General features: G+C 43.4%; 1 protein-coding gene across 4 annotated transcripts in view; it reads right to left on the bottom strand.

Annotated features, from left to right (window-relative positions):
• NFIC (nuclear factor I C) overlaps nucleotides 1-22,162 on the bottom strand; it is a 139,964-nt gene that overhangs the window by 53,053 nt on the left and 64,749 nt on the right. For all 4 annotated transcript variants that reach the window (XM_069962558.1, XM_069962559.1, XM_069962557.1 and 1 more), the window contains exons 3-6: nucleotides 13,612-13,683; nucleotides 13,403-13,477; nucleotides 10,235-10,358; nucleotides 7,663-7,787 (exon numbers count right to left, since the gene is read on the bottom strand). In XM_069962558.1, coding sequence (XP_069818659.1) covers nucleotides 7,663-7,787; nucleotides 10,235-10,358; nucleotides 13,403-13,477; nucleotides 13,612-13,683 — 396 coding nt within the window. The remainder of the gene's footprint in view (nucleotides 1-7,662; nucleotides 7,788-10,234; nucleotides 10,359-13,402; nucleotides 13,478-13,611; nucleotides 13,684-22,162) is intronic.

Raw genomic sequence — 22,162 nt, 5'->3', positions numbered from 1 at the left:
AAACTTCCTGCTATTGCTTTGATTGAGCTCCCTTGTTTTTGGATGTTATATTAAACCGATGCAGAAATTCCTAGGTAAAATAAATGTTAAGCCAGTTCTGAACCCCTTAAACTATATAATGTACAAGAATCAGTAAGGCTAAAGTGTTCATAGTACAAACTGCCTGCAATACAGATAAATCTTTGTATCAGTAGATTCACATGTGACAGATTTTTTGCTGAAACTGCAAGTGAAAATCAGTTTCATTCATCTGGGGTTGTCTTGTTAGCAAAATTTACAGCGAATTTACAGTATGACAGTGAAGCAAAGCAGTTCGATAGCCCAGCAGTCAGCTTATCAGCCACCTGCCTTTGAGTTCCGCGCTGCTCCGCTCTGGGTCCCTGGAAAAGCTGGAACCAGTCCTGGGAAGCTGGGAGAAGTTACCCAGGACTGGATCCAGATTTTGCAGGCCCCGGAACAGCACAGAGTTCAAAGGCAGCTGGCTCATGACATTTCTCCATCAAAATCTGTAGTGCATGAATTGACTCTAAAGGCCCTATTAGGGTCAGTTCACACAGAGTAAAACTGGCACAACTCTGCGGCGGAGAAACCCACCAGCCTCCGTGTCATACAGGCAGTCTATGGAAGGGCTCGTGCTCCCTCTCCCTGCTAAGAAGAATGGACATGTAAATTCTAACGACTGGAGAGGAGCGGAGAGAGGAGGCAAGCAAGCCCTCCCATTAACTGCCTGTATGACACCGAGGCTGGCAGGATTCTGGGGCGGAGAGTTCCGCCGTGGAATTCCGCAAGTTTTACTCCATGTGAACTGGCCCTTACACTTAACGATGTCCGATTACTGACCGCTCAGGCTTAGAACTGTTCAGTGTTATAGCACATTTTGAAAGGCAACGATCAGCCACCGTGCACAATGTCGGCTAATAGTGATCTATCAACATGCTGGAAGTTCATAGTTTTGTCAGCAACGGTCTGTAGCGTGTCGTTCTGTGTAATAGGGACTTCAATGGGCCATCCGAATGATCTAAGGATCGTTCGAGCGTCCCCTCCCATTGCTCTCTGCTCACTGTCTGTGTGTCTAATAGCGAGCACTGATCTGGCAGGTTGGCACTTGCTTCCCCCAGAACATTGTGCCCTGTAATACAGCCTTAAGACAATCATAAAATTAAAGGTTCCATTTGTCCTGACACTGTTCACACCACATTTTGGTATGTCCCCTTGGGTATTATTGGAAGGCCTGTTATGGTTGTCTATTTTTGTCAGTTTTGACAAGATTTTGTTTAACAAAAATGTTTTTGACACCAAAAAGTTACCAAGACGTTCTTATATTGCTAAGGTTAAGGGCTTTTACTGAAATCCCTCTGACAAACTGACATCCTGATACTCTTTGGGATGCATTCCCCACAACTAACTACAATACAGTGGTCCTTTACCTACTCTTATACAGTAGTAATGGATCACTTAGTAATGTTGATTTGTTTAAACCCAAAAATCAAAGTCATTACTATTGGATAGGTTGCATACAAATGTTTTACTTTACATTAAACAACCACACATATCCCCGCCTTCTATAATTGTAGAATTGAACAATCAAACTTTGCCTACTTACTGGGTGCTAGGAACTGTGATGAAAAGGATCGTCTGGAGAGCAGAAAACAGCTAAAGTATTATGCTCCCTGGAGATGAACCTCCCCCCCACCACTTCAGGGGCTAGGTCGAGATAATAGCATGCGGGCAAAACATGCCTGCACGTGATGTCCAAAAGTTGCACAGTATTTTCACAATATTGGAGACATTTTGCAGCTATTGGACATCGTGTGTGGGTGTAGTTTTGCCCGCAAGCGATGATCACAACTTAGCCCTGCCACTTCACGTCACAGAAGGCTTACTTAAGACACAGAATTTTAGAAAGTGAACGCCAGAGAGCAGAAGTCTTCAACCGTTTGCTGCTTCTTTAGGGTATAAACCCACACACCGTATACACAGCGTATTTACTGCTGCGATACGCAGCGAATACGCAGCAAAAACGCAACAAATACGCAACAAAAACGCAGCAGATTAGATCTAAATAACTGAACTCAGCATTAAATCTTCACCATCAAACTGCTGCGTATTTGCTGCGTATTTGTTGCGTATTTGTTGCGTATTTGTTGCGTATACGGTGTGTGGGTTTGTACCCTTAGGGTGCCTTCACACCTACCGACTCGCAGCGTTAATAATGCTGCGAGTCGGCTAGGTCCTTGCAGATCACTGTCATTACATACAGGCAGCGGTCTGAACGACCGCTGCGTGTATGTAAATCTGCAGGCCGCTTAACCCCTTCTGATGCCGCCCGCCTCCCGCTCCGCTCGGTATACATACCTCCTCGCTCCACGGGGTCCCGGCGTCCTGCTCTCTCGCCCGGCCAATCAGTGTGTTGCCCAGCCGCAGACACTGATTGGCCGGGTGGGAGAGCAGGACGCCGGGACCCCGTGGAGCGAGGAGGTATGTATACAAAGCGGAGCGGGAGGCGGGTGACATCAGAAGGGGTTAAGCGGCCGGCAGATTTACATACGCGCAGCGGTCGTTCAGACCACTGCGTGTATGTAATGACAGTGATCTGCCAGGACCTAGTCGACTTGCAGCATTATTAATGCTGCGAGTCGGTAGGTGTGAAGGCACCCTTAAAGGGGTTATCTGGAACTTAAAAACTTTTTATATGAGCTGCACTCATATAAAACATAACCATTTTACCCTTACTTCTCCACGCTCCTGTGGCGCCCACAGGCGCTCAACACTTCCAAGATGAACTTGTCCCGTCATTAACAGTCCGCTGAGCCAACCACTAGACACGGCTCTGTCAGTCTTAGTGATGGGCTGAGCGGGTTGCCACTGCAGAGATCGGTTTGTCTCGGAGTGGCGGTGGCTGCAGTCATCAGGGGGACCTGGAGACACTACAGTAGGACACCAGGGTAGCACAGAAAGGTAAGGATAAGATGTTTGTTATGGCAGCAACATATAAAAAGTTTTTAAGTGCCGAATAATCCCTTTAAGGGTACGTTCACACCAGGGCTGTGGAGTCGGAGTCGTGGAGTCGGAGCTAGTTTTGGTTGGAGTCGGAGTCGGAGTCGGAGCTAGCTTTGGCTGGAGTCGGAAAAAAATTTACTGACTCCGACTCCAGCTTTAAAAAAAATCTTTAAAAATGTAGAATGGAATTTTGATATGAATTTTACAAGTTTTGCTCATGAATATATATTATGAGCAACATTCTAATAGGACACTGGTCCTATTAGATAAGGGTGGTCATGGAAAAGTGGTTGGTCACTATTTGGCAGTTTGGTTCTGAGCTGGAAGAGTCCATTGTGTGGGGGAGATCTGTGCTGTTCTCTTCCTGGATGCTGGATGACTGTGAGCAGCAGTGTAATATGAAGATATCCTGTGTAATATAGAGGAGGAGGAGAAGACATAAGTAGTGTAGCAGTAACCTCTGTCCTCAGTGTGGTGTTTTCTCTCTGGGAGAAGATTGTGTGTTTTTATTCAGTGTTCTATGGCTGCAGCTGTGTGTGTGTGTGTGTGCGCTATGGCTCCAGTAGGCTGTGTATGTGCTATGACTACAGCAGGCTGTGTGTGTGTGTGTGCTATGGCTGCAGAAAGCTGTGTGTGTGTGCGCACACTATGGCTGCAGCAGGCTGTGTGTTTGTGCTATGGCTGCAGCAGGCTGTGTGTGTGTGTGTGTGTGTGCTATGGCTGCAGCAGGCTGTGTGTGTGTGTGTGTGTTATGGCTGCAGCAGGCTGTGTGTGTGTGCTATAGCTGCAGCAGGCTGTGTGTGTGTGTGTGTGTGTGTGTGCTATTGCGGGCCCCCACAGTGACCTTCTATATCACTATGTGTGACCTCTATATCACTATGTTTGACCCCTCTCTATATCAGTATGTGTGACCCCCTGTATATCACTATGGCTGACCTCTATATTACAGGTATCTGGCATTATTAGCAGTGCTTCTTTAAGTATGGTGAATATTTAGTTAGAAACATAGAAGACTGTCTGCAAGAAAAGACCACCTGCTCCATCTAGTCTAGTTGAGAGTAGTTCAGGACATGGAGGCTGGAGACTGGCTGCATCCACTGCACACACAGGAGAATCTGCTTTATATACAGTATTCCTTTATTCCCTCAGTAGTTGCCCCAGGATCATGTAGGACATTAGGGAGAAACTGCTGAGCCAGTGTGATAAGTAACTCCCCTGCCATTTATGAAGGAGCAGGAGTTGGAGTCGGGAGTCGGAGTTGGTCCTGATAAAATTCAGGAGTCGGTGTCGGAGTTGGAGGCGGTCCTGATAAAATTCAGGCGTCGGAGTCGGAGTTGGAGCTGCGGCTTACCGACTCCACAGCCCTGGTTCACACGTACCGGATCCGCAGCGGATTTCATGCTGCGAGTTTGCTTCACTGCAGCCGCGGCTCCGAGCAGTTAATGTATGGTCGGGGCCTGGCTGTGGGCGGCGGGGGTGGGGTGGGTTAAAGGGGCCGGGTCCCATACACGCAGTACACGTGTATGGGACCCATTCAGCTTTACACTACCGGATCCGCAGCAGATTTTGCTGCAAACTCGCAGCGTGAAATCCGCTGCGGATCAGGTACGTGTGAAGCTACCCTAAAACTGCTTATTTGAAAACATGGCATGGGTGGAGACTAGATGCTGTGCCCCACATATACAAGGTACTGGGGCGTTTATAACAATCTGTTCCAATTCTTGTTATTAACTTATTGGCCTCCGCCCCTGAGTTCTGACCATACTCTTTTCTGCCCCCTTCCTTTCCCCCCTCCCTTCGGGGACGAGGGAGTTCAGCATGTTTGTCTGTCTCTGCAGTCTGTGATGCCAGCCGGGTTATTATTCACAGTGAGGTTGCTGGCAACTTGATCCTGGAGAGGCCAACTGTCATCCCAGAGTGCAGAGACAGCCAGTCAGGGATGTTGGTCACGTGGGCATCCCAGAAGGAAGGTGGGAAGTTTAGGGGCTGACGGGAGAGGAATGCTGAGACAGTTTTCTGTGTTTTGAGCAGAAGGGAGCACAGTTAGAACTCAGGGAAGGAGACTGATAAGGTAATAAAAAGTATTGAAAATATCAGTCTCCAGGAGGGGGGATTATTTAGGATTATTTAACATCTATTTTACTTAACCGGATAACCCCTTTAATAACCAAGAATAATCTTGTTGCTATGAAAAACCTGTTGCCAAGGATTTCTTATGGTTATGCGTAACTCATCGATTGTTATTTAGACGTCCAAAAGGGGCAAAAGTACATTCAGATCTTGCAGTCTTCAATCACCCCACCCTGAAAATGCCTTCTCATGTCTTTAGGTTTTCTTTGGGGTTTTACTACTGCTCTGGATAGTTCAGCAGAGACATCCTCTCCTCTCTCCTCCTCTCCCAGCTCTCTAGCATCTCCTAATTGGTGCTATAGATGTCACTTAGAAACCCCAGAGTCTTTTAACTCTAGACCTTAAAGAGTCACTGTCGTATTTTTTTTTTTTTTTTGCAGAAATCAATAGTCCAGGTGATTTTAAGAAACTTTGTAATTGGGTTTATTAGCCAAATCTGCCATTATCTGCATGTAAAAAGCCTTTTCCCAGGTCCCCCCCCTCCTTCCTCTTTTTCATCCACTCTGAAAAATCTGAAAATTGTGACTTGTTGCAGGAGTTGTACCCTGTCTGCTCTAGGGAGAGGGGAGGGGGGAGGAGGAAGGAGGGAGTTAGCCGGCAGCAGAAAGCAGATAACAGAGGATTACAGGCAGGGAGCTGGGTGACAGCTGTAATCCGAGCTCAGACAGGTCACTGGTGACTGTCACAGGAGATATCCTGTGAGGGATTTGTAGATTAACTCTTTGTTGTCCTGTTTTGGTCTTTTCTTTAGCTCTCTCCATAGGAGAACAATGAAGACAGGGGGGAGAGCTTCAAACTGCTTTTTCATGATAAAAATGCATTTTTCGGATAATAAACCCAATTACAAAGTTTCTTAAAATCGCATGGACTATTGATTTCTGCAAAAAAAAATTTCACGACAGTGACACTTTAAACAAATCCACAAGGGGCAATCTTAATTGGGGAGCACTGGTTTGCATGAATGGCACTTGCCATACACCCCCATTAGTTTTGTGTGTGGCACTGATATTGGAGCCGATGCAGAGATATGGCAAGACCTAACAACACCTTTCAATAAATCAAGGTGACGTATAGCATTGACTTCTTACAGCCCTATTCCACGGACCGACTGTGAGGAGCAAACGAGGGCTTTTACACGCGGTGTCAGCGAGCGGGTGAGTGTGGGAGAGGCTGCGCGGAGGCTGCCTGGGTGATTGCTAGATCGTCTGGGCAGCCCATAGACGATAGCTGCAGTCTCCTGCCGCCGCTCCTATTTCACGGAGCGACGGCAGCAGATCGTTGTTATCACAGTCGAATACGGCCTTTAAAACAAAATGTATTTATCTCCTCACAGTCAGACCTCATCCAAAGAACAAACAGTTATTCTATTATTTTATGGTACTGTACAGAGATACAGCCCTATTCCATGGGCCGACTGTGAGGAGCAAACGAGCGCTGTCAGCAATCCTCATTCCCGGCTCGCTGCCACCGCTATAACACACGGCGGCAGCAAGGAGTGTGGGAGGGGCCGCGGGGAGCTGGAGGGGGGCTGCACAGGTGATCGCTAGAGGATACTGGTGGTCTGCCCATAGAGGATAGTGGTGGTCTGCTGCCGCCCCTCCTGTTCCACGGAGCGACAACACCAGATTGTTGCTATCACAGTCGTTTGTTTTTCAACATGCTTGACAAAGGATGTTGTGAAACGTCACTGAAATTATGTAAAACTTATCATGAGGATAGGTCCTTATAATAATAACAGGGTCAATGGTGTTTGATATAAAGGAGGAGAGTCAATGAAATAGTCATAAACAGGTAGCAAAGACTATAACACAAAAATGACATCTCTATATAGCATTATGCGAGTTTGTAAATTTCAGTTATGACAATACTATATGATACTATTAGAAGTGAACAAAGCAAATATTAGCCAGAAATATAAGCAGCATCCAAATCCCCAATCCCAGAAGCAGAGAAGATTATGACCATATTAATCCAATATCTAATTTTATTTATTGAGTCTTTATTGAGTTAAAGAAAATATACAAAGGATTTGTCAGTCATTTCATAATGAATCCATTATGAAAGCCATGGTGTAAGGCTATTTTGCCACTTTGGGATCATAGCAGGAAAAGACGTTAGTCTCATAACATTGATGTCCGTTGATGTTACACACATAAGCTAAACATAGTGGGAACATAGCCTAAATGTGAAGAGTCTTATACATCCTTTGATGTCCCACTGAATGGCATGGTGGTTCTCAGTAATTTGACAAACTATATTTGCCATTTTCCAAAGTAACAAAATATTGCCTGTTATTTCATAATGTTGATAGGGGAATAGGTAAGATTTAGGCCTTCTCTCCTGACTACTGATCTTGTAAAATTGGTGGACAATGAACAGAAAGTGTTGCTATATTACTTTCTGTTTACACTAAACCTTATGAATACATAATTCACAGTGAACGTTCTTTGAGCAGATCATGAGATTAAGAGCAATATTAAACATGTGAGCGTTTATGTCTTTTAGTTTGTACGTTATAATGAAAACACTTACCCCCCTCCATGTCCTCTGTCCAGTTTCGGCTGCTCCCAGTTGGAGATGATGGAGATGTGTAGAACTCCCCTCCTGGGCTTGTGTCAACATCATCTTCTAGAGAACCAGATTTGTGTCTTTTACTCCTTCAAAAGATTTGTACACACATTTAACTGAACATGTTATTTCAACCGCGCTCACCAGGGTAAGGACCCTATTACACACACAGATTTATCTCACAGATATCTGACAGCTCATTGAAGCCAAAGCCAGGTACAGACTATAAACAGGGAACAGGTCATGAAAGAAAGATTGAGATTTCTCCTCTTTTCCAATCTATTCCTTGCTTTGGCCTAAAAAATCTGTCAGTTATCTGTCAGATAATCTGTGTGTGTAAAAGGGCCTTAATAGATATACTGGTTGTATAAAGATATACAGATTATGTGAACACTGGCTCCTTTTTCAAAAAGCACTGAAGATCTGTAAACGCCATGCAAGATGCTGTGAAACAATTCCTGTAATAAGATTTTCAGTGCATTTTTCCCAGTTCTACCTAACATATTGTACCCAAGATTTTTGTACACAGTATTATCATTTCCCTGCTCTTTATATTTCAGCAGCAATTTCCTTTCAGTTACAATTTGACATTAACATGGCTATATAACAGCCATTGGTATTTTTATTCACAGACCTACTTTGGCTGCAAGTGTCATTTACTCCTGAAACAAAGCCCCCGCTGAGATAATGTTTTACACATTTATGTATGGTGTATAAAGATGTTACACACGGAAGGCACACACAATCACTTATATATATATATATTAATGCTTTGCCACTGCATAGCACTGATCAGTATTATCGGCGATCTGCACATACAGTCTGTCTGAGATTTGTCTGCTTTGTTTAAGGGGTTAATGACAGGCCGCTGCATGATCGCGGCTGCCTGTGACCATGCCCCGCTCCTGGGACACCAACATGTGTGGGATTGATCACACTGAAGCAGCCACACACATTAAAACCCCTTCACAGTCTGGCACGGTAGGAAAGAATATATAAGTATAAGGGACGTAAAGGGGTTAAAAAGCGCAAGCTATTGTAAGTCTATTTCACCTGCTTTGGTGCAAATGAAAGTGATAAAACTGCCTTAAACGCAGTGGAGGGGCAACAGCAAGGCCACCCCTAAAAAGGCAACGGTTTTGCAGGTGGTGGCCACAGATAATTACCATTCTCCTATCTGACAGATTCTTCTCCAGTTTTACATTTTGCTAGAGTGCTGGTAGCATGGCACAGTACCTGCAGCCCTTTTAGGTTGTACAGGGGATCCAGCTCCTCCAGGAGGGCACATCAATACATGCAGTCTAAAAAAGGTTTAGGGCCCATTCAAACTGAGCAAAAGGGGCGAAATTTCAATCGGAGCCCGTGCCACAGACACAGCTTGAAATTCCACCAGTCACAATGATTCAATGGGATTTCTTACGCGCCTCCGCTCTCTGCCCAGAGAATTGACATGTCACACTCTCCACCCCCCACCCCCCACTGTACTCTCCCAGGCTGTGTGGACCCCCCCACTGCCTTGTCACACTCTCCCCCTACTGTCCTGACATCCCCCCCCCGCACAGTTTACCTACTCTGGCACTCCGGGATATGTAGTTTCCCGGCTGCTGGCCTGTAAAAGTCATCCCCAGTGGTCTAGTGGCCAGATCAGCTTTCCACTATGAGATCGTCAGAAGCCGATCTATTATACTTATCGGGTCTTGGTGCTCCTGGCTTAGCGATCACTAGAGGCTGCCTTCAGCAGCCCTTAGTAATTGAGGACCAATTATATAGCCCAATGCAGTACATATGTACTGCATTGATCCCTATAAGCAATCATCGTATTGCTCAAAGGAGTCCCCTAGCGGGACTATAAATTAGTAAAAAAAAAAAAAACAAAACAGTGCAACTGTACTAACAGAAACATCAAGCTGTTTGGAGACAGTCTTACAGCCTTTACCTTTAACATGTTGGTTTTGTTTCTAATCTTCTGCACCAACTCCTTAGATTTCTTTGGTCCACGTTCAGTGTGGTACTCACCATGATACGTAACAGCACAGTGACTACCTACACCCTGTACATACACAGACCAGTTGATTACAAGTGTAATGATAGCTGTGGTGCTAATTACAGGACTCACTATAGTTTAAAATGTCCCTATGATCAAATTATTTTTAATCTTTTCTAAGGGTACCATCATTTTTGTCCAGGGCAGTTTCATTAGTTTGTTTTTTTACATTCTCTGTTGAATCTCAATTTGAAAGCAATGTCTGGGTAACTAGGCCTATTACTCATCCGCTACTTGTGTGTTCACAATTTTTTTGCTACAATCGGTGAGTGCCTCCGCTATCTATCTTTTAATTGAAATGCTTGGATGACACTGTCTTTAATGCTGAGAGAGCAACACCGCTAGCATTGTGTCTAAAGGACGCTATACCGATCACCCCTATGTCCCATGCTCATGAAGGGAAGTGCAGAGGTTTACCTGTGTTTGATTAAGTTTGCTTTAAATTTATGACACCTTAGTTTATTAATTAAATTTTCTACACATTCTACACACCCGCTTGATGAAGTGCTAGGGAGAGTCCTTCTCATCCCAGTTCCAGCAGGGTTTAAATCATATGCCAGGTGTCCCTGTAGCTCTCCTAGAGAGAAATTGGGTCCTGTGCCGGACACAACTGGGGCTGTAAAAAAAGATAATGATATACAGTATTATTTATGATTATAAGAGGTATGCAACTGGAGGATATCCTTTTTTTTTACTATCAAACATTGGGATGTAAAAATTCTATGTACAAAATGTCAAAAAAGCGGTTCATGCTAAATTCAATAGCAATTCAACGTTCTCGTACTACATAAGCACTAAAATTTAATATGGAGGCAAAAAAGGAAAGTTAAATGATAGTATTCCTGAATGGTCAGTGCCATAGCTATACACTGTATTGTATGAAACATCATTCTATTTGGGGGTTGTAGAAGATTAAAAAAAGATATGCTTTCGTAAAACACTTAACCTTGGATTACCAAGTACAACAATCGCATACATGAAAGAATACCTTTTGACTTACACATTTTTACAATGCCTCAAGACCCTGCAGGGCCCAATATTCTGAAAACTACTCAATGTTCTCAAAAGACAACTTTCGAATACAATTGTATTTAAAAAAAAACAGCATACTTTGTAGGGTAAACATGTTTTCTTACTCCTATAGCTGTCAAACTATGGATTAGATTAAGCCACAGTAATTACTGTAGTATGGTTCAGTCAACAAATGTATATCATATCAAGTTACTGAACAATGGGAGAAAGGCAGAGTTTACTCATAAATGAACTGATTTTTATTCCAGTGCAGCATATGAAAGAATCATAGCCAACATTAGACACGCAAAATGGCACTTATGCACAAGTGATCCAAATGGTCTCTAGTAACAAGAATAAAACATGAATTTTTCAGCCATACAAAACCAAGTCCCATTGTGCCCAAAATGTTGCGACTATTTCACTATTAGGGTACAAACCCACTTGACGTATTTGCTGCGTGAATCAGTCTTAAAAATAAGCAGGCAAAACGCAGGTTGGCCTTATACGATTGTTCTGCGTTAAAATACGCAATTGCGTATTTTTGAAGCATGAAGCTTGTTGTTAGCAAAGCATCAGTTGTTAACAACCTGTGTGAAAAACGCATGTAGCTTCATGCTTCAAAAATACGCAATTGCGTATTTTAACACAGAACAATTGTATAAAGCCAACCTGCGTTTTGCCTGCTTATTTTTAAGACTGATTCACGCAGCAAATACGTCAAGTGGGTTTGTACCCTTAGGCTGCGTTCACTCTACGTATATTTCAGTCAGTATATTTCAGTCAGTATTGCAACCAAAACCAGGAGTGGATTAAAAACACAGAAAGGATCTGTTCACACAATGTTGAAATTGAGTGGATGGCTGCTATTTAATGGCAAATATTTGCTGTTATTTTAGAACAACGGCTGTTATATTGAAATAATGACAGTTATTTACTGTTATATGGCGGCCATCCACTCTATTTCAACATTGTGTGAACAAATCCTTTCTGTGTTTTTAATCCACTCCTGGTTTTGGTTGCAATACTGACTGAAATATACGTAGTGTGAACGCAGCCTCACACTTGGAGTACTCTGGAGAATAACAATAAGAAATCATTTTATACATTGCTTTAATGGACAATTCCGGGCAGGGAGATTTTTTGCAGAACTACTGCGGAAAATGAGGATTAAAGAAATAACCTTACCGCTACTCCAGTCCAGACGGGATCGGCACATCCCAAGTCCCCAAACAGACCAGGAAGCGGAGCAGCGGTATGCGGCTACCAGTGCTGGAGCCGGGGAGGTAAGAGCATATAATTCCTATTTTATATACAATTTTATGTTTAGTGGCAGCAGTACAAGGCAACACAGCCCCCTCTGCTGCAACCAACATTTGTGTCAGAAACTGCAGGGCTGTATCAACAGTCCTATATTTACGACTGGATCAAGGCAGTGGAGTGGGGACCAGAGCTTGGACAGCCCTGCAGTTCAAGACACAAATGTTGGTGGCGGCAGTATTACAGAGTTATGTAACTTTACAGTATTAGGCCATGTTCAGACCTCGTATGAAACCGGGCGTTCCGTGACCCGGCCGGAACACGGAACTGCCGGTCTCTGAAAAGATCATCCGGATGATCTTTCAAGCCGCAAAATTCAGATGGGGGCGCATGCGTGCGTGCCCACATCAAGACTCCCCAAAGCACAGAATAGAGCGTGCGGCCGGAGCCGCTCGCTCCATAGTGTGCACTGACAGGGTTTTCTACAACCGCTATTCACTATTCACTGACATGTCAGTTTTCTACGGCGCCACAAGGGATTCCAGCCGGAGTGTATACTAGGTGTATACACTCCGGCCGGGATTCCCTCAGAAGGCAGCACAACATGAGTTCTGTGGGAATTACAACAATTGTTACAACAGCCGTGATTCCCACGGAACTTTCGTTGTGTGAACATAGCCTTAAAGTAATTTATAAAAGCTTAAAAAAAATCTTATTCTCTAGAGTACCCCTTTAAAAGAAAAATGGGTTGTTCTTGGTGAGATCCTTACCAGCCTATAAGCAGCATAGATTTTAGATTTGATGAACAGAATGTCAAAGATGCATCAAAATGTTTAAAAGGCATGCATCTCAAAATAGGTCCGGTCTGCAGAATACTGTCCCTGCACAGTATTTTTCAGACGTGTTAATAACCCCTTACTCCAGCATTTCTTATTATTAAAGGGAAAATGTTACATTAAAAATTCGATTTTCAATCATCAAGTTATAAAACATGAGGAGCTCAGCAGACTGTTACAGCTTTGTGGGAAAATTTCTAGTGATTTATTAGTATTCTTTCCAGTAGTCAAGTGGGCGGTCCTACTAAGTTCTCTTAGTAGTTGTGCAGGACTGCACTGCACAACTACTTAGCTCAGAATGAGCGGTTACCATGGGACTTTCCACATAAAACTACAAATCACTCTGCTCTTCTCCTGTTCTATATCATGCTGCCAATAGACTGGATTGCCTTTTCAATGTGACAACGTCCCTTTAAGAGTGGCACAGAAAATACTGGCTTTGATAAATTCCTTATTTATTTTATCAATACTGTACAAGTATTTGTAATGCAATTCTCTTCTCTCACTAATACAGTATACTCAGAGATTAAAAAGCATTGAGGATGGTACTCACTTCTTGATACTTGAATCAACTCTGTCACACTGAAAACACCAGAAGTAACAAAACTCTCTTGGAAATCGGTCATATCTGCAGAGACAAAAGAGCTATGACAGGACTCAGAGGCATAGGATACATGTGGGTGGAGTATGTACACAATCCCATTACAACCAGCAGAGTTAGGAGGAAAATACTAGGCATCACAACACTGAGTACTCACTTACCCAAATTGATCGGTTTAGTGTCCTCTAGATCTGAGCCAATAGCTGTGCGAGGGCTGCTATCTTGCTCAGAATCTGCAATTAGAAAATACTGTATATTAAATGTGAGTAAAATGAAAACAGGCATAATGTATCCATTGCTTTCATAATAAAAATATATATTAAATTATGGAATACAGATTAAGGCTATGTTCCCACACAGTATTTTTGCAACCAAAACCAGAAGTGGATTAAAAACACAAAGCCTATGTTCATACACTGTTGAAATGAGTGAATGGCCGCCATTTGTTGGCAAATATACCAACATCCACTCAATTTCAACAGTGTGTTAACATGGCCTTTCTGTGTTTTTTTGGTTTGGGTTGCAAAATACTGACCAAAAAAGTTTGTGTGAACATAGCCTAATAATATAAAAGAAAACCTAAACATATATGGGTCAGGGTATGAATAGTTTATTATATAGATCTCCATTTTATATGGTTAATCTTCCTTGGTACTACAAATCAATTCAGGGGTTTTCTTGCAAGAGACATAGTATGTCAATAATATATATAAAAAAAAAGCCAGGCACACTCTTGCAGCCCAGATTCCTGCTGCCACTGAGCAGCATTGTCCCCAAAAAACCATCCATGTCAATACTAGGGAAAAAATCTTAGGAACACATCAAAACAATGGCTGTATTGTTAATATCTTTTTATATTTTGTATAATTAGATTCTGTACCTTCTCTTATTAATGTGAGCTGTCACACCTCACAAACATGCAGCAAATGCATGATGCCACCCTACATAAATGTTCTCATGATACCCCACATGAACTTTCCATGATGAACTTCATGAATATTCTCATGACACTCCACAAAGAAGTCCTCATGCCAGCCCACAGAAATGTTTCAATTACTCCATAAGGAAAGTCAATAACATAGTAAAACCAACATAAATACATGAAGAAAAAAAACATATGCTTTAGGCTGTTCCCACGTCGTCGTTTTAGGTGAAATAACAGTCGTTTTTGTTAATGACAGCTGTAAATAATAAACAGCATTATTAAATTATGAGTTACAGCATCAAAGGGAAAACACACCAGTCCCTGGAAGTCAGGATATCAACCCAGCTTCTCTCCGAGTATGTCAGGAGATGAGGCTGGGTAATGAAATATACGTCAAGGCAACTGTACTATACATGGATTAATAGGTGTACATTTTAGGTAATACTTTTAGAAGTGTCTGCTGGTTATCTGCCTTCAGTATAGCTTACACTGTAACACTTTCCTCCCCATTGTCACAGTCTATAAGAGAATGACAAGTAAACTGTTCTCTCAAAGAAAGGGTCTCCCCACTCTCCCATGTGGTACGTGCCAACCTCAGTGGGCAGCCCTCCCCCGTTTCTGCGTCTCTCTATTAATATCATGCTCCTGCAGACGCTGAGCTCAGCACTTCTTACTCCCGAGCAGAAAGATCTTCACATCTGTCCTCCCTGCAGAGGAGCAGAACATCCCCCCGCACTGCGCACTCAGCACTCCCCCGATACAAAGCACACCTATCTATCTATCTATCTATCTATCTATCTCTTTTATATCTTGTATAAAGAGCAGTAGTAAAGCAGTAGTTTAAATCTTGTTTTTTTTTTATTGCAAAGCACTATTTTGGCTAAATAAGTATTTCTAAGAGTAATAGGGACTGAGCACCCCTAGGTGACATGAACCAGGATTCCCCTCAAGGGTGCTACTTCCACCTTAAGTCTATGTTAACAAAACATCAAAAAAGGAGAAAAGGCGGCCGGCCGCCTTTGCTATTTAAAAAGACATCAGTTTTTGTCGCAATTTATTTGACTTCAATGCAATGCATTGAAGTCAATGGGATGGCTGATGTCCAATGCACACAATGTATTAAATAACTGATGCTGTCTGCACGGATGTCAAATAATGATCATGACAATTATTTTCGGACGTCTTTTGCAAATAGCGGACTTTATTTTTTAGTTGTTCACACACAGTTTTTATTTTATCACCATCCTTACACTGTTTTTACTATTATATTCAATGGACTTTTCAATTAGGCCACACCCAAAGGCCAATTAGTCCACCTAATGGTGTTTTTACACGGACCGATTATCGTTCAAATTTTCGTGATAACGAACGCATTTGAGCGATAATCAGCTTGTGTAAACACAGCAAACGATCAAGCGATGAGCGAGAAATTGTTCATTGTGATCTTTCAACATGTTCTCAAATCGTCGCTAGTTGTTCGCTGAAAATTCGCAGATCGCTTCGTCTAAACAGTCTTTCATTCATTCACCCTATGTGCGAGATGGGCTTAAGCGATCTTAAAACGATTGCTATAACGATGTTTTCAAACGATATATCATTCCATCTAAACGCTGATCGTTATAAAAAATACATCCTTACATCGAAATTGTTAATCGTTCCATTGGGCAAATTATCGCTCCGTGTTAACATGCCATAAACTACACTAATGTACGAACACAAGTCATTGCACTAAGGGGAGGCCAGACAGCTAAATGGCGTCCATCATTTTAGACACAAAATGAGGGGCATCATTTTAAACGGAGCTGTGAAAACATTGTGTGAACATAGCGTTACAGACATTACATACATCAAGCATAGCCCTAGGATCCAATTGATTTTTTAGGACAGGTAGATTTGGGTAAATATTTTTATGACTCTATAGAACAGCATATTTTATTTTTCAAAATAGGGCATTGTAAAAAAAAAAAAAAAAAATAACCATATGAAGTACAGTATTTCTTTTTTTTTTTTTTTTTACATGGTAGCCTCCAGGTGGTGTATACCACTGTATACCTATAAAGTAGCATACATCTGAGTCTTTTCTTCATAAGTATACATGGTCCCTAACCAGTGGCTCAGAGGCCACATGTGTCTAAGGCCCCTCATATGCTGAGATTATAAATGAAGTCCATAGTATGCTGCCAAGTAAAACAATATCATCACAGCAAAGTTCTCATCTTTTTTCCTTGAATACTTAGGAAACACTAGTAAATGCTCTTCTTTCTTCTCCTAGGAGACTTGGCCAACACCTGCACCTCAAGCAATAGGGTTCCCATGGTCCATCTAGTTTGGTTTTGTGTTTTTCAGGACATGGTGTTTGGAGACTGGCTGCATCCACTGCGTACTTGCGCGCACACACACACACACACACACACACACACAAATCTGCTTTATATCTTTGCCTTATTCACTTAGAAGTGACAAAAGGGCTGCGGCCAGGCACCAAGCTCCTCTGTTTACATGCAGAGAAGTAACCAAACCCAGGAGGTGCGCAAGGACCTCTTCTATGGCCTCTTCTATGCCTCTTCTAAGGCCTCTTCTATGAACCCTGCGACTGGGATTTCCCGAGTCTGCCACTGCGGAACAGCAGGAACAGATGTATCTGATGCACAAGTTGTAAGTACCATATCCCAACCCCTAAAGGGAATTTGTATTAGGGATATTGTACCATAACAACGTACATTATGAGGTTATTAATACAATTCTCACAGGTTGGTACACTGATACATATATAAGGCACTCACACAAGAGGGACCTTACAGGAACTTAGTGAATACTTGTATTAAAGGGGAACTCCACATAAGGAAAACTTGTGTCTATATAATGTATTACCATATCTGTCTGATTCTGTCACACTGGTAGCTAATTGACATCCAGGAACTGAAGAAAATGGCCTCTGTGCCAATCCACATTGTCTCCTGCTCCTTCTGCTCTCCCACCTTAGTGATTCCCCATCTCTGACCAGCCAGAAGCAGGTGCTGCACATTCGGTGAAAATTAGGGCTATGTTCACAATGAGTTTTATTGCAGTACTGCAGCGTATTCACATAAATGATGCAGTAACACAATTAAATGATTCTAAATGGCAGAGAGGATCAGAGCCGCCACTGCCAATCACACCTGGACAAAAAGGCATAAACAATATATCCAGGGCCGGACTGGGACTGAAAATCGGCCCTGGCATTTCAAAGCACACAGGCCCACTTACTGTACGGGGTTGTCTATGCATTACTATGCACGCTGTTACAGTGCCCACGTTATGCCCCTTGTAGAATTTAGAGCCAGATTCCCTCTATGTAATAGAAAGGCCCCCTGTGGTCTAGTGGTCTAAGGAGCATAATGGTGGATGTATTAGTGGTCTAAGAAGCATAATGGTGGGTGTAGTAGTGGTCTGAGGGCATAATGGTGGATGTAGCAGTGGTCTGGGGGCATAATGGTGGGTGTAGTAGTGGTCTGGGGGCATAATGGTGGGTGTAGTAGTGGTCTGGGGTCATAATGGTGGGTGTAGTAGTGGTCTGAGGGCATAACGGTAGGTGTAGTAGTGGTCTGGGGGCATATTGGTGGGTGTAGTTGTGGTCTGGGGGCATAATGGTGGGTGTAGTAGTGGTCTGGGGGCATAATGATGGATGTAGTAGTGGTCTGGGGGCATAATGGTGGGTGTAGTAGTGGTCTGGGGGCATAATGGTGGGTGTAGTAGTGGTCTGAGGGCATAATGGTGGATGTAGTAGTGGTCTGGGGGCATAATGGTAGGTGTAGTAGTGGTCTGGGGGCATAATGGAGGGTGTAGTAGTGGTCTGGGTGCATAATGGTGGGTGTAGTAGTGGTCTGGGGCCATAATGGTGGGTGTAGTAGTGGTCTGGGGGCATAATGATGGATGTAGTAGTGGTCTGGGGGCATAATGGTGGGTGTAGTAGTGGTCTGGGGGCATAATGGTGGATGTAGTAGTGGTCTGGGGGCATAATGGTAGGTGCAGTAGTGGTCTGAGGCATAATGGAGGGTGTAGTAGTGGTCTGGGTGCATAATGGTGGGTGTAGTAATGGTCTGGGGCCATAATGGTGGGTGTAGTAGTGGTCTGGGGGCATAATGGTGTGTGTAGTAGTGGTCTGGGGGCATAATGGTGTGTGTAGTAGTGGTCTGGGGCCATAATGATGGGTGTAGTAGTGGTCTGTGGGTGCAGTAGTGATTTAGTAAGAACCCATACATAACACCTCCCCCAGTGCCTCCATTACTCACACACTCTGCTGCTGATGATTCCTCCCCTGTCCCGACTGCTGCTGCTGCTGACAGGGAGGAGGAGAGTCACACACAGACGCTGCCCCTGGCTCCGGGCCTTCAATGAGGGAGATCATGTGATCTCTGCAGGGGAGGTCATGTGATCTCTGCAGGACCCAGAATTTACATGTAAATGAGCAGGCCCAGCCGATGCCTGCTCATTCTGCATGTCAGTGACAGGGCCAGCAGGGGCAGCAGGGGGCGGGGCTTACTGGGGCAGGAAGAAGAGGAGGCTGACTGCACTGTGAGTAAGAAGACAGTCTGTAACCTCCTGATGCTGCAGGACCATGTGATTGGCTGGGCAGCATCAGGAGTTTACAGGACTTGGGGAAAGGAAGTAGCCGTGTATGGAGGGGTCCGGACCGGCCCACGGAGGGGGCGGCCCCTCTGGCATTTGTCAGAACTGCCCTATGGCCAGTCCGGGCCTGAGTATATCCCATGCAAGATAATATTGGATAAAGTCCTTATTGTGGGGCTCAACTTCAAAAATAAAATGCTTGATCATAATATGTGCATGGAGATGAAAAAATGAAAATGATGGCCATCATTTAATAGCAAAAAATTACCGTTATTTAAAAACAACTGCTGTTGTTTTGAATTAATGCACTTTATTTGCTGTTAAATGATTGCCATCTACTCAATTTCAACAGTATGTGAACATAGCATTTCTGTGTTTTCAATCCACTCCTGGTTTTGGTTGCAAAATACTGACCAAAATACTTAGCAAAAATTCTGTGGGGGAACATAGCCTTAAACCGTAACCAGCAAAAAAAATTACCTGACAACTGTAACATGAATGTGTGTGTATGAATATACAGCTGTTTCCTCATAGGGTACAATAGAATCCAATGGGAAAAATATGTCAGCTTTTTGCAATTTTTAAAAAAACATTTAATGGCTATGTTTCCACTACAGAATGGGCTGTGATTTATGGGGAAAAGGGACCCATCTATTAATGACGGCCACAAAAAATGATCATGATCATTTTTTGCATCTGTTATTATTAACAGACGATCACCTTTTCCCGCTAAATCACGGTCCATTCCGCTAGTGGGAACCTAGCCTATGGGCCAAGGGAACATGGAGATTAACAATACAAAGGAGAATAACAACAGGAACACGATACAAAAGGTTGCCTATATGCATTCCTTTGGTGCTAGTAAAACTGACACATTCGATATATAGCATACAGTGATGAACAATGAAGTGTTACTGCAGATTTTTTTTTAAACCAAATTGAACTGTGTAAGACAGAAACTGGTGTAAACTGCCCACCGCAAACAACCACAGCTCAGATTTCATTTAAACAGAGACAGCCATCATTTTTGCAGTAAATAAGGGCTGTTATTTTATTTTTAATAATTATTGTATAACATTTGTCCATTATTTGTCTTAAATGACAACCTTTGTGTCATGAAAGGATCCTGGGCGCCTAAAGTGACTGTACCACCAGGCCCAGGCTGAAGCACTGGAGGCGGGCCGACCCACCCTTAGTGGGAAGAAATTCCAGCCCCTCAATGAAGTAACTCCATTAGAATCAGTGGAACCCTATCATAGAGGGGCTAGGGTTTCCTCCCACTAAGGGTGGGTCGGCCCGCCTCCGGTGCTTCAGTCTGGGCCTGGTGGTAAAGTCACTTTAAGAGAGCTTCTTAGAACCTGCAGCTAGCAAATTTACAATATGAATGTCCTATTCCCCAAGCAATTTGATGCCCTAAGTCACATTATGCCGAGGCAAGCCAAGTAACAGGATATACTGTACCAAACAGTTTGATAAATGACTAAAAAGAAAATAAAACAATCGACATCAGAGAACATTCAGTGCAATGTCGCTAACAATACAACAGTCTGGTTCATTTTTAGTGGATCTAGCCCTAATTGTCTGTATCTTATACTAGACGTCGAGTAGAGTATGTTAATGGAATGTAGCATGTGCATGTTGTAAATTTTTTTTTTCTGCAGAAATAAATAGTACAGGTGATTTTAAAGTGGTACTCCATCGGGTGGGCACTTTTTCGCTGGGAGGAGGTGGCTGAGGGAAAAGACGTCCACTTACCTCCTCGGTTCCAGCGGCGGGTCCCACATCGCGGCACTTCAGTGCGGGCCCAAGACGTGACGTCTCAGGTCGGCTCAGCCAGTCAGTGAAGGAGGCGGGATCCGTTCCAAGTCGGCTCAGCCAGTCAGTGACAGAGGCGGGATCTGAGCGGACTTGAAACGGATCCCGCCTCCTTCACTGACTCCTTCACCTGAGACGTATGGTCTTGGGCCCGCGTCAAATACCAGGAAGCGGCCGGGAACCGGGGACCAGAGCGCCGCAATGCGGGACCCGTCGCTGGAACCGGGGAGGTGGCCGTCTTGACGTCTTTTCCCTCAGCCACCTCCTCCCCGGTCCCAGTGAAAAAGTGACCCCCCCGCTGGAGTACCCCTTTAAGAAACTTTGTAATTGGGTTTATTAGGCAAATATGCCATTATCTGCATTTAAAAAGACTTTTCTCAGGTCCTTCCCTCCTCTTCTTTCTGTCATCCACTGCTCATTATCAAGAAATCTTGACTGTTTTACATCAGTCGGATTCTGTCTGTGCTATGGAGAGGGGAGGGGGAGGAGAGAGATTAGTCAGCAGCAGAGAGCAGAGAACAAAGGATTACAGGGGTCAGAGAGGTCAGTGCTGAGCCTGGTGATGTAGCTGTAAATTAACTCTTTGTTGTCCTGTTTTGGTGCCTCATCTCCCTCTACCCCTCCCCTCTTCATAGAGAACAATAAAGACAGGGGGGAGAGCTTCAAACTGCTTTTTCATGATAAAAATGCATTTTTAGGCTAATAAATCCAATTACAAAGTTTCTTAAAATCGCCTGTACTATTGATTTCTGCAAAAAAAAAAAAAAAAATTTACGACGGTGACACTTTAACTACAGAAGCCAAGAAAAGGTTAATATTCAATAAGTTATCCAGCTCTGGCAGTAGAACATGGCGTTCTTTACAGTGTTTACCACTTGTAAAATGCACAACATCTGTTTGTGTCTTTTTTGCTGCATTTACTGTACATATCCATAAAGTATTTCATGCATCGGTCTAAACATATAACACAACCTGATAACAGCTACCACTTCCTTCCTATCGGCTTCAGTAAAGCAGAGTCAATAGATGTAATGTACAATACACATACTTAGTGCTGATCATATATTTATCATGGCAAATGTCCAGTACACAGACAGAATTTGGGGGGGTGGAGACTTTTGGAGAGTTATAAAAAGGTGGGGGTGTGTTTTGGAAGAGGCAATGCTGTAGCTCACGCGGTACCTGTGTAATGTGTAGGCAGCCATTTTGTTTATCTGCTACATTTACATTTTCTTTTCCCTCCCCACTCCCAGTTTTGCAGAATGGCGGCCATTTTGTGGTCTCCGAATGTGAAAATGTGTGCTAAGCATAGAGGTTTAAGGGGGAAGAGAAGTGAAGAGCGTGCTGGCGATTTTTTTTATGCA

The sequence above is a fragment of the Dendropsophus ebraccatus genome, chromosome 3, assembly GCF_027789765.1.
Source record: "Dendropsophus ebraccatus isolate aDenEbr1 chromosome 3, aDenEbr1.pat, whole genome shotgun sequence".
NCBI lineage: Eukaryota > Metazoa > Chordata > Amphibia > Anura > Hylidae > Dendropsophus > Dendropsophus ebraccatus.
The sequence above is the reverse complement of the archived record's forward strand: the minus strand, read 5'-3'. Positions and strand labels throughout refer to the sequence as shown.